Genomic DNA, 13678 nt, shown 5'->3' with positions numbered 1-13678 from the left:
TAAACTTAACACACACATTTATAATTTAACTCACATAACATCTTCTGTCAAAGGAAAGGATAAAATGGCTGAAAACTACAGCCTCTCCTTTCTAGCCGAAAAGAATGCATTTAGGAATTAGCATGCAGTAAGAACTTGAATTTCGTATTTGATGCTCTAAATCATGTCAAAGACACTGTATTACCTACCTCCTTAATGCAGCTATTCCGTGGATGCACAGTCCGGTAAAGTTCCACCACTTGAATCATTATTTTCACTGACAGCGCCATTAACAGCGCCATTCGAATCCGGAAAGTAAATGTGCCCCATCTTTTCACTTTTTGTCTCCAAATATCTCATGTTCTCTGGAGTTATTGGAGTTACCAATGGAACTCTGCCTGCAATTGCCAGGCCATAACCTTTGAGCCCAACATATTTGGTAGGATTGTTTGTCATCAACTTCATTGTATGCACACCCAGATCTTGCAAAATCTGCAATAAACCGTGTCATGCATTTAGCCCCGTAAATATAAATGCACAAAGAAGGAGAAAGATGGAGAACAAAATGAATACGAATGAATATGCTAACTATGGTCCAAATAGCTACAGAACAAAAGCAGAAATAAATGTCTCGAGCTACCTGGAACAGCTATCTTCTATATCAATACTAAGAAAGAAACTTGATCAAACTTTAAATGACATGACTAATAAATCAATCTAGTCCAATAAGACAAATTGATAATTTTTCGTCAAAAACAAAATTTTAAATCAAGTTAGTTCTCCAGTCAGATCAGCCACAAAATTATTAAAATTGTTCAGCTCCTGTTTTTTTTCTTTTTTCTTTTTGTGGTGCATTCAGTTGTGCAAGTTAATAATTCATACGTAGATTTAAGCAGAAAAAATATATGATATTAGGAATAGGTAGTGAAGATGTACCTGTGCTCCAATGCCATATTCACGGGAATCAACAGGTAAACCTAGCTCCTCATTGGCTTCAACTGTGTCACGTCCATCGTCCTGTAGGTTGTAAGCACGAAGCTTGTGGCCCAAACCTATTCCTCTTCCTTCATGACCACGGAGGTAAACCAATACGCCCCTGCCAGCTGCTTCAATTTGCTTCATTGCAAGGGCTAGTTGATTTCCACAATCACATCTAGCAGATCCGAATATGTCACCAGTGAGGCATTCAGAATGTACCCTCACAAGAACATCTTTACCATCTCCAATCTCACCCTGTACATGACAGTATGTTATTATTCTTTACAAGGGTAGAATAGAATATAATATAATATAACCGCAGCACATAAAACTGATGAGCAAAATTTGAAGACCAATTCTCTCCATTCAGGACTGAAGACTTATCTAGTCTAGAGAAAACAAAACAAACTTCCATGCACATTTCAAGGAAAGGGCAGCATCTGCATCAAGCTATAGAAGTCAAAACTCCCAATAGCAGGCAGGCAACAACATAAATATGCTGCAATGCGGGAGATACGGAAAATATAATCTCTGTTTGGTAGTAGTTTTTGGTCAAGTTAGTTAGACATTCATAAAGACATAGGTGGCAATCTCCCAGTTTATACAACCACAAGAACAAAAAATTAAGCACCCCTCATCCTCACATTATCATGTGATGTTCAGCTTAGCTTACCCGTTCTCCATTACATATGTAAATTTTTGAGTCAAAGTAAAAGGTAGTGGACAGAATAATATTTGAAGAAGCTACCTGAAAGGATAACAAGAAGATGCTAATTGATTTTTATTAACTTGTGAAACTGGTCAAGGAACACTGAATTCTAAACTTATAAGTTAACAAGACAACAGCTTCAAAAATCAATTGAAACATTGCTAGAACCCAGCAAAGGCTACTATAATTTTTGGTAGAGAAATTGTTAGCAGTCTCTTAGGACAAACTAAAATTGTTGCTTTCTTCACCATTTGGAATTATTGCATTTATTCATCCTAAACGTTCATTTAAATAAAAAAAATCTACCAAGTAACTCAGAATTAAACAAAGGAACAACACAGTACCAGAGAAACTAACAAAAAGGGCCCTGGAACCCCACTGCTTGTTACAGATTTGTCATGATTTCAGTTTAAACTTGCATGAGTACTAAAAGGAAAACAGAATTCTTTGAAGTAAAATTACCATATCGTTTAACATAAGATACAGAAAATTCTATTACATTCATTTCAAATTTCAGTCACATAAAGTACACTGTATCTGTCGTTCTTCAATAATCCATGAATCTTTATGATCAAGCAAGACCAAAAAACATATATGGCTATCTTGCCTTTCTACAAGGAAAAAGAGAGCAGGAAACTGCAATTTGCTAGAAGTATGTCAAGCACACTTGGAAAGTCCAATTTATACTTGCTAAAGCTATCCAAGACGGAAAAAAAATCTTGTCAAAGCATGAGACTGAATTTGGACTCAAGATTGAAAAATGCAAATAAAGAAGACAGGAAATGAGAAATAAGCAAAGATCGATCAAGACCAGAAACTTGGAATGAAGAATTCCAAATTCATGATTGATTTTGAAGTAGGATCACCTCGGTGCTTCGGGAACATGGTAAAGTTCCTTTGGACCTATATATAAATATTTTTATGAGCTGCTGTTTATGTCTCATCCATGTGTCCTCATAGTTAAACAATGAAAGATTATACAACCATGAATTAACGTTCTTAGCGTCCAAATTGACTAAATGAACATGTCATATTGCTTGTTGCTAAGATTCAAATTCCCTAAACCTCCTATAGCAGCCAAAAGATAGCAATCCATTATGCCTGACCTAGCTATGAGGATTAAGGGAGTCTGTGATGAAAGTTTTAGAAACTCAGTTATTTCTTTTCCGCTTTCACCATTAACTTTTCCTGTCTATCATCTTAAACAATCATACCTTGTCACTCTCTCGTTACAAGCTTTGATCTCCATTTTCGTCAACTTTTAACTCTTTGGTCAAGTAGAATTTGGATCCTCTCATTTTCAAGTGAACACGATAGGCCATGGTGGAGAAATTTCAACCATCCAATCCTAAGTGAATGGTTGACCTACCATGATCAAGTGAACATGAGAGGATCCATATCACTCCATCCATCCAATATTGACCTTCAGACCCATAACTGTTAAATCAATCCACCTTAGCAAAAACAAGAAAAGGTTGGTCATCCTAAACAGAACATCCTTTCTTAATGTCTACTCAATCCTTCAAAGAACTTTATCTAATTCCTGTGCCACTTCTAGTTGATAGGTAAACTGTTCAGGCATTCATTTTTTCTCTACACAAGGGGAAATTAGAAATCAACAAATGTGACTCAAACATAAATAATTTGATCCAACAATAACAGCATCCTATTGGACCAAATAGCTTCTAAATTATATATTTGAATTATGATCCTTCAGAAATTAAAATAATCATAATAACAGTAAATAACAATACTATGAAACTTACAAAGGACAAAATTGCAGTTAACTACAACATCTCATAAACTGCAGGGCAAATAAGCAACCAAAACACTCATGTTATGGTATCCTAGTCATTTTCAAATTTGAACAGAGAAATATTCTACGGAAGCTTTGATGTTGAAGCGTTTCCACATTTCAGAAATGATTTCATTTCAGAACTCGTAAGAAACACTTCAGGTACCATTTCTCTAATTTTAAAAATTGGAAACTTGTTTCTTATAATAAAATAGGTTTCAAGAAGTAGATTTGTGATCTAACCAATATCAACAGTAATTCATCAAGCGCTGATCACTTTGATTAGATCTCTAATCTTTTCTAGATCAAATTGCTCAAGCTCAACATAATAATAATATCAAAATAAAATAAACGTATTTTACCCTTTATGTTTTTTTTCATATCTACAAAAATTTACAAATGCATACGATATAATTATAATTTTTACAAATATACCCTTAACGTTTTATTATTTACACGTTCGCCACACATTTCCATTTCCTGTATTTTGAACAAAAACCGTTTCACAGTGTCTGTTTTCTTTTTCGTTTCAGTTTCCTTTTCCATTTCCGTGAATAATAGACTAAGGCTTTGCTTGGATGGGGTTTGAGAAGTTTCATTGAAGTAAGGGGAGGTGAGGGGGGGAGGTTAGGTTATTTTCTTTAACTTTCAGATCCCACCAATTTGGTGGGACTGAAATTGAGGTTATTTCAAGGTTGTGTAACTCACATTTAACCTTAAACTCCTTCCCAAGCAAGGTTGCATAAGGGCGGCCCGGTGCACTACGCGTCCCCGCTGAGCGAGGGTCCGGGGAGGGGTCCCACCACAAGGGTGTACTGGGAGCAAGCCTTCCCCTGCCAATTTTTGAAGTAGGATCACCTCGGTGCTTCAAGAACATGGTAAAGTTCCTTTGGACCTATATATAAATACTTTTATGAGCTGCTGTTTATGTCTCATCCATGTGTCCTCATAGTTAAACAATGAAAGATTATACAACCATGAATTAATGTTCTTAGCGTCCAAATTGACTAAATGAACATGTCATATTGCTTGTTGCTAAGATTCAAATTCCCTAAACCTCCTATAGCAGCCAAAAGATAGCAATCCATTATGCCTGACCTAGCTATGAGGATTAAGGGAGTTGCATAAAAAAAACAAAAAAAACCTTCCCTTAATTAACCTTTCCTTAACCTCAAAACAAGCAGACCCTAAGGGTCAAAGCGTCTGATAAAGCAACAAAAGAGTAAATCAAACATGTTTATAAATTTACAAGATATTCACATAGATTATGAAGTTAATATAGACACAAAATTCCTATAAACAAATAGGAAGCAAGTGTTTACAATTGTTGCACAAATTACACTATGAAGACAGATTTATCAATTGAGTATAGCAATTAAGAGAAAGTCTTACTTTAACCATTGCTATATGCTCTATCCCATCCAGCAATGACCTATAACAGTAGGCTTTGAATGGTCCCCACATTGTAGGTATTGGAGTTGCAGCAGCAAGCTCCACCAATCTATCTCTTTTCCTCCTATATCTGCCAAATATTGTTTTTTTTTATCCATTATAGAGACGAGTATTATTTTCAGTAGCTCAACATAACCGAAAAAATATAATATACTTCAAAAACACAATTGCTCCAGTAACAATTCCAATATGCAAAATCTGAGCATAGTAACTTAAATATGAAACCAATATGAGCATAGGAAAACTAGGATAATAGCTATAGGAGGAGGTTGGTTCATCAAGAAGATGTATCAATGCAGATATACAATAAGTGGAAGCAAGTCCATGAACCTTAAATATAGAAGTAACTGAACTTGGATGATCTACCTGATCAGATCAGCTATCGAAATGATTTTTAAGTTTTCAGCTTGTGCAAATTCTCGAAGCCTGGGTAGTCTAGCCATAGAGCCATCGTTGTCAACAATCTCACATAAAACAGCGACAGGGTCAAACCCAGCCAGCATTGCGAGATCAACAGAGGCCTCTGTATGCCCAGATCTTTTTAGAACCCCTCCTTCCCTGTACCTAAGTGGGAATATATGACCTGGGCGATTGAAATCCTGAGGTTTAGAATCTCTAGATGCAAGAGCCAAAATTGTAGTTGCTCTATCACGAGCTGAAACACCCGTTGTTGTGCCATGTTTTGCATCCTAGACAAACACGAGGCCAAAAAAGTAAGTTAACACGAGCTGAAAAGGTAAGCAACTTCTAGATACAAAAAGGTATATAACTTCTATTTTTCCTTTTTCTTTGGAAATAAGTAAACATCTTATTCAATAGATAAATTGAAGAATATCTAATTTATTGCTGCAGATCAGAAAGAATATGACAAACAAATTGTTACATTCTTATACAAGAATTTGAAGATTGTTGAATGAAAACATGTTAATGAGGAATCACTGCTGTCTTTCGAACAAAAAAACCTTCATATGTCATCAAAAAGTTATAACCACATACCACTGATACAGTGAACGCGGTGCAAAGCTTTTCCTCATTCTCCTTTTGTGTGACCATTTGGGGAAGTTCTAACCTCTCCAAATCTTCTGCTTTCATGCTCACGCATACTATCCCAGTTCCATGCTTGACAATAAATGCCATTGCTTCAGGAGTTACCTTTGATGCTGCCATTATTAAATCTCCCTCATTTTCTCTGTCTTCATCGTCAACAACAATTACCAACTGTAAATTTTTCGGATTCCATATATAACCATTAGAATATTGTTCAAGACAAAAGACTTGCTATACACAATTGCTGACTCCCACAAATGAAACAGGAAGGAAGAGAACAACCGACTAACCTTGCCTTGACGAATATCTTCAATAGCTTCCCATATTGAAGAAAATCCATCCGTGGGGCAGTCAAGATCATATTCATCATCATTAGGAAAGAAAGCAGATGTAGTTGGAGTTATTTCTGCAGAAAGTGTTCCAAAACCTATTGCATCAGGTTGTAACTCAATGGCAGATGATTGATTGAGGTTTTTGGCAATGGAAGCGCTCTGTACTGAAACTGCATTGTTATTTTGAATCGAGAGCAGATCATCATCTCCAGTTATCAATGAGGCTCTTGCTCTACCATTACCATTGAATCTAAAGCACAATTTCCTAGCTGGATTACTAACTGCCAGATTGCTTACGGACCGATTTAATGTAAATGAATGTGCATCATGCAAACCAGTGCAGCCTCTAGAAGAATGAGAAAAGGAAATAAATAGTTACATACATGAATTATCTATTCCAAAAAGAAATAATTCGTGCAATCAAATAATTCAAATGGTGGAATTTTCCAATAGCAACAATCGGCTCCCGTTCGATGACGCATGAAACCATTCAATGAACAGAGAGTGGCAATATATGAATGGAGCAGCCATTTGTGAATAAAAACAAAACAATTATCTATTTCCTTTTCTGTGAATGCATGGATAAAAATGGATGAGAGCAATGAAACACTGAATTTTGAAGAATTTCTCGACTCATAAATGCAAAACTTCGTTATCCATGAAAAACAAATTGGAGAGAGAAGAATTGAAGAAGAACTCACTGAAAATTGGAGAGTGCGAAGGAGGTGTTGTAGAGGTGAAGAGAAGCCATATCGTCTCCGGGACCTTGTTTGAATAAGAAATTAAGAAAGGAAGAAGAGAAGAGTGATCGAAGTTAAGGTATTAGGTGAAGGGCATGAGCAAGAGGAGGGAGGGCATCATCCGTCACCACCGCCAACGGCATCAGAGAATGAGCATAAAGGATTACGTGTAGGTGGATGTAGATGCATTTTCTTTCTACCTGGCGTGGCTCTTCATAATGTTATTTAACATTTCCACTTTACTTTATCCTCAATTTTACCCACTTAATTTTTTCCAAACAAAATATACTGTACCATTTCCCTATTTCCTTGTCAGGTGCCCGCTATGGTTACTTTGTTTTTTACAAAATACCGTTATTTGGTGTGGTTTTCACCATTAGATGATAAAGCATAAAATTAATCCAATAGTAAAAACCACACCAAATAACGATACTTTGTAAAAAACAAAATAACTATAGCGAACATCTTCCTTGTCAGTCTCACTCAATTTATTAGACGTACTTTAACCAATATTAAACAAGTTAAAGTTAAAATAAGATAATTAGTACACGACCACAATAAAAAAAATGATTAGGACAAGTGTTGTAAACTAAACAAACGGAGAGATAGACAGAGATAAGAAATGTACACATCAAATTTTCTTCCAACTTTATCTTTTATAAAATCTCATATAAATTGAGGTCATGAAAGGAATAATACATATCATAAAAGATAATAAAATTTAGGGTAAATTCCAAAAACAACTCCTATGGTTTCATGTATTTCACAAAAAACCCATGGGGTTTGTTTTTATAAAAAAAAAAAGACCGTGTTATACGCCGTTACCCGAAAAACGGAAAATGACTTAACACCGTTAAATTAGCTGACGTGGCAAAGGTAAAACCGGGAAAAAATTAAATAATTCTTCTTCTTCAATCTATTTATATTAATTGCATAAGCTCTTATATAATCTAATCTAATCTAAATCTGATTTTTTTATAATCTAATCTAATCTAAATCTGATTTTTTTAATCCTAATCTGATTTTTTTTAATCACCAGATCAGGACCGTAATTAACAACGTCCTCCATTCCTTCTCAGGCACCCACACCTCACATGCATTCTACAGTCTTCTTTAATGCCATATACATACGGACCCTCATCTAGATAATCAAACGGCGTCTCCTCCACCGTACTAGAATCCAGTAGATCCGGCGTCTCCTCCAGCTTCCTTTCCCATTTCCGGCCGCCTTCAAAGCTTCTTCCTCCTCTCTCCCTTCTTCTTCTTCTTCTTCTTCTTCTTCTTCTTCTTCTTCTTCTTCTTCTTCTTCTTCCTCCTCTCTTCACTTCTTCTTCTTTTTTCCCTCTTCCTATTCTTTTTTTTTTAAAAAAATTGATTCCAGAATTCTGGAAATTTCCAGAATTCCGCTGGAAATTTCTAGAAATTCTGGAATCCGAATTTTAAAAAAAATAGAAGAAGAAGAAGAATGCCCAGGAAGAGAGAGGAAGAAGAAGAAGAAGAAGAAGAAGAAGAAGAAGAAGAAGAAGAAGAAGAAGAAAAATAAAAAAATTAATTTTTCCTGTTTTACCCTTTGCCACGTCAGCCAATTTAACGGTGTTAAGCCATTTTCCGTTTTTCGGGTAACGGCGTATAATACGGTCTTTTTTTTATAAAAACAAACCATAAGGGTTTTTTGTGAAATACATGAAACCACAGGGGTTGTTTTTGGAATTTACCCTAAAATTTATAAAAGAAATACATGAAACTAAAATTGTAAAAAACTGAAAACTTTATATACTAATCGGGCTGATAAGAATTTTGAAAATTAATGGGATATGTATTTTTTTATTTTTTTATTTATTCGATAAATAAATTATTATATAAATTTAATTAAAATATATATTATACTATCTAAATATAATAATATAATTTAATATAAAAAACATATACATTTATAACATATATCTTTAGAAATATCTAAATATCAATATTTCAATAACAATATGTCCTTAGAGTTTTAAACCATTTTAAGAAAACAAGTCGATAACACAACTAAACCAAAATATCAAAAATACAATTCATGAATAATCATGTGACAATATTAAAAAATGATTTATACTAAAGAATAATAATAATTAAGAGAGTTTTTGTTCACCATCACTTAAGCAGCATAAACAACTAAAAATCTCCTACCAAAAAAATCTAAAGGGACTAATCGAAGAAAATCAGGATGAATTCTCAATTTCGAGCATCTAGGTGTCCCAGGCAGCCGTGTTTTTTAACATTGCCTGTAACAAAATAACTGTAGGTCGCATACTTTCCACGAATCTAAACTCATAGAAAAATAACTGCAACCCAAACTTCATCATTTCAATCTTTCTGGAAAAACGGATATGAATTAGTCCTACTGAAAATACGTAGATCCAGCGATCTACGTCGTACTTGGCTCGAATAGTCAAGATAAATCGATTTTGCTCGTGCTGAATACGAAAAGGGTAAAAATGAAAAAATTATAGGTAACATATATAAATCAAATGGAAAAAAATATTCCATAAGATATATAGATTCTAAATAAAAAGAAACCACAAAAATAAAATAATAATAATAAGGGTTAATTACAAAAAAGTATCATGTGGTTTGACCGATTTATGATGTGGTACTTGTCGTATTTTTTTTGCAAACACAACCTTATGGTTGTCACCGTTAGCAAAATCAAGGAAACAGCAGATTGACTACTAAATCACAGTGGTATTTTCGGAAACAAATTTTTTTGACTTTTTTTTACTTTTTTGTTGACTTTTCTCTCTCCTTCCTCTCTCTCTCCTCCTTCTCTCTTCTTCTTCTTCTTCTTCCTCCTCTTTTGTATCGATTTTCTCTTTCTCTTTTCTTTTCTTCTTCTCTCTTCTGTATCCATTTCACCATGTCCACTTCTCCTTCATCTTCTTCTTCTTCTTCCTTTCTTCTCTTCTTCCCCATTTCTTCTTCTTCTTCTCCTCCTTTTTTTTTAATTCTGTAAATTCCAGAATTCTGGAATTTTCAGAATTTTGGAATTTCTAGAATTCTATAAATTTCCAGAAATTAAAAAAAAGAAAATAGAGAGGAGAAGAAGAAGAGAGGAGGAAGAAGAAGAAGAAAAGAAAAGAAAGGAGGAGAAGAAGAAGAAGAAAATAAAGAAGAAGAAGAAGAAGTGAGAAAGAAGAAAAGAAGAAGAAGTGAGAGAGAGAAAGAAAAAATTTAAAAATAAATAAAAATTATAATTTTCTAAAATACCCCTGTGCCAGATTAGCAATTTAACAAAATTTTGGCCGTTTTCTTGATTTTGTTAACGGTGACAACCACAAGGTTGTGTTTGCAAAAAAAAAAAAACCACAGGTACCATATCGAAAATCGGCCAAACCATAGAGTACTTTTTTGTAATTAATCCTAATAATAATAAATATAAAAAGTGCGGGACAGACAAACTTCATTTCTTTCTCTTCCAAGTAGATCTATTTACTCTTGGATAGAAAAATAAAATCTAGAGAAATAAATTTAGAAGGCAGTAGATTTATAAAGTTGGGGGCTTCTTTTTTGCTCTTAAAGGAGAGGAGACCGCTTGGAGATAAAGGATCAATGGAGACAAAGAGAAAGCGCCAATGGATTTGAGAGAGAAACTGACGGTGGGTGAGGAAGAGGTCAAGAGGAGAAAGAAGGTTGAATTTCTCACTTAACCTTTCCAAATATGCCTCTCACTTTCTCTCTCTCACTACTCTTGCACATATCTTTTTCAAGGAAATTATTAGTTAATGTGCATTGTCGGTATCGTTTCTTCTAGCTTATTGATAAGTGTCAGGACTTCTTTAACAAGATCATGAGACCTTGGTGATTCATTCTTATCGTGGGGGCAATTAGAATGCAGACTTGATAACTAATTTTGTAAGAACTCTTTCCTTAAGTTATTATAAGTTTGATGTGTTATCTGCATATAGCCAGATGCGTAAATAAGGTATGCAAAAAAAAAAAAACCCCTTACCACATGTTATAAAGTTATAAAGACCCTAAAAGTTAATGGCTCCATACAAAATTATGTTAAATATTATGGGCTCAAGTTTAAGACATGTCTACAGACATCCAGAGCGAAGCTAGCCCAAAGAGTGGGGGGCTAGAGTCCCCAATCGTCTACTCCACCCTCAAAAAGGGTTGGTGCCGCCCATTTATAGTCCCAATACTACGTTATTGTGATGCTATTATAATAGTATTTTTATATTTTAAGATGGCTAGGATGATTTTAGAAGTATGCTATAGTGCAAAAGGTCATATGTTCACATCTCATACAACTTTTTTCATAAAACTTTTATTTGTTTGAAATTTGTTCTCTAAATAACTATACTACTATTATTAATTACTTTAAATTAACTGTGGCCTAAGTATTGGAGGTTTTTTAAGCAAATTTATGTAAAACGCTAATTTTAGAGGGAAAATTATGCTACATAATTCCGTTATGGTTGCACATGCTTTTTTTTTAAAAAAAATTGTTTTTTTTACCGATGCCTTTTAGTTTTTTTTTTTATCGTACATTTTCTTCATTTCACATTCTCTTTTTATCTTAGATGTTATGCTTAAGATGTATCGTTTTATATGTAGAAACTAAATTCACTCCCACACATGATTTAATCAGTTCACGAGGTTTGATTTTAATTTCGGGGTGCGAACTCTGTCGTCTTAATTTAGAAAGTCGTGATCATCTTTTTGTGAGATGTATCTTCAGGACCCAAATCTGGAACACTATTTTTTCTTTGTTTGGTTTGCGGCTTGGAGTTTTTGACAGTCTCAACTCTCTTTTGGCGTGTTTTCAATCACAAAAATTCAGTCCTCAACTCTTCGACATCTGGGCGTCTGCATTTGTAAACACAATTAGTTAAGTTGGAAGACCAGAAATTAGGCTATCTTTGATTCAATTGCACCAAATATCTCTGTAATTTTACGGGATCTTTGGAGCGCTCTCCGTGAGGTGCAATTCGGAAGCAAAGGAGTTATGTTTCATTCGGCTAAGGATCGCTATGTTTTGTTGCAACTCTCTTTACTTGGTCACCCTCATTGTGCACCCTCCTGCATGGAAGTTATTTGGCTGCCTCCGCTCCCGGGTTGGATCAAAGTAAATTCAGATGGATCAGTGGCTGATAATTTAGCAGGGACGGGTGGAATTTTTAGAAACTACAGAGGCTTTCCGCACGGTGCTTTTGCAATACCGTTTAGTATCTGTTTCCCTTTTGAGGCGGCATTACAGGGTGTTATGCACTCCATTCGTATGGCTTGGGATAAATGTCACGTCCGTGTCTAAAATTTTATTTTTCGAAATAGATAGTGTTAATTATTTATGAATTTGAATATATTATAGGGTTCAATTTAATATTTTTTAGGTGTAAATTAAAAAGTTTTGGGTAAATTTTATAAAAAAATATATAAATTAAAATAATCAAAATTTATATTTGCCAATCTCCAACACATATATACGAAATTATACTTAAATTTCATATTATTTTATAAATAATAATAAATAATAAACATGTTAAGTTAATGTGTGAATATTAAAGATAAGTTTTAATTAAATATCATATAGTTTAATGTGAAGGGTTATATGATTGATAAAAAAATAAAATAAAAATAAAATAAATAAATAAATAGAAATATATATAGATGTCCTTATTTAACAAATATGAATTATATGTGTCAAGTTTTATGTTCTTAAGTGTCAAAATGCATGTCACATGTTTGCCACTTGTAATAATAAAAATATTTATAGTATTTAATTGATTTAAATTAGTAACTTAACTTATTTATTGATTATTATTATTAATAATAATTATATATTATTATTATTATTATTAGTGATACAGAATACTAATTTGTAAAGTGAAATTTGATGTGTGATTTCAGTGGTAAAATAATTAATGACATAAATCTACAATTTCCTATGTAATGTTTATAAAAATAAATAAATAATGATTCATGGTGCCATGTGTTAATAAGGTAGAGATAAGTGTCAATTTGCATGAATTATGAACGCAACGTGTACTAACTTGTACATACACAAAACAAAACTAGTATAATATAATATATAAAAGGTAAAGGAGACATAGAAAAGAGTGGGGGGGGGGGTTATTTTTGAACATACCTAATTAAAAATGAATGAGTCTTTACGCAGGAGCAGGGGAAATGGATTGATAATTAGGTGATTTGAGTGGTTATAAGGAGGTATGTGCCTTGTGTTCACAATTATTATAGTATTCTTATTTCACATACCTAAAATCTTGATTTAAGGTCTAATATATAGAATATTTTCGGGTATTGTATAAGGGATTTATTACAGATTTAGAGTAGATAATAATGAATTTGAAGTGAGTTTTGGTATTAATGGTCGATCTTTTAGCAGTGTATGAGTTTAAAAGTATAGTCGGTCCAACTTAGCTACGTCGGTTCAAAATTATTATCTCAGAGAATAATCTAATAAGAATATCTCGATTATTTTAAATTCTATTAATATAATGTTGTAAGCAACGTTAATTGTTATAGTTAAATTATAGAAGGATTAATATTGATATTTTACCAAATAGAGTCGGTATTGATATTTAAAAATTAGAGTCGGTAATGTAAAATTCGTACCAAAATTTGAATACAAAACTAGTCC

General features: G+C 33.5%; 1 protein-coding gene across 3 annotated transcripts; it reads right to left on the bottom strand.

Moving 5' to 3' along the window:
* Positions 1–7239, bottom strand: LOC136230146 (bifunctional riboflavin biosynthesis protein RIBA 1, chloroplastic-like). Of its 3 annotated transcripts, none has more exons than XM_066019092.1 (7): positions 6994–7239; positions 6251–6638; positions 5910–6131; positions 5280–5602; positions 4854–4983; positions 916–1212; positions 1–471 (listed from the first exon to the last, which is right to left on the bottom strand). In XM_066019092.1, exons 1-7 carry the CDS (start codon positions 7041–7043, stop codon positions 202–204), a joined length of 1680 nt encoding a protein of 559 aa, XP_065875164.1. In that variant the 5' UTR covers positions 7044–7239; the 3' UTR covers positions 1–201. The 3 variants fall into 3 exon arrangements, with proteins under 3 accessions (XP_065875164.1, XP_065875165.1, XP_065875166.1); XM_066019093.1 differs by having other exon boundaries at positions 6251–6542; XM_066019094.1 differs by having other exon boundaries at positions 6251–6462; positions 6994–7113.
* Between the last annotated feature and the right edge of the window lie 6439 nt (positions 7240–13678).

This window comes from Euphorbia lathyris, chromosome 5 (genome assembly GCF_963576675.1).
Source record: "Euphorbia lathyris chromosome 5, ddEupLath1.1, whole genome shotgun sequence".
In the NCBI taxonomy this organism is placed as follows: Eukaryota; Viridiplantae; Streptophyta; class Magnoliopsida; order Malpighiales; family Euphorbiaceae; genus Euphorbia; species Euphorbia lathyris.
The sequence above is the reverse complement of the archived record's forward strand: the minus strand, read 5'-3'. Positions and strand labels throughout refer to the sequence as shown.

Bases quoted from the DNA above. Each gene is read 5' to 3' on its own strand.
- LOC136230146 (XM_066019092.1), bottom strand. From the start codon at position 7,043: ATGGCTTCTCTTCACCTCTACAACACCTCCTTCGCACTCTCCAATTTT. The intron at 6,639-6,993 runs GTGAGTTCTTCT...TCATTCTTCTAG, and splicing joins TTCGCACTCTCCAATTTTCA to AGGCTGCACTGGTTTGCATG. The intron at 5,603-5,909 runs GTATGTGGTTAT...GTGTTTGTCTAG, and splicing joins CCGCGTTCACTGTATCAGTG to GATGCAAAACATGGCACAAC.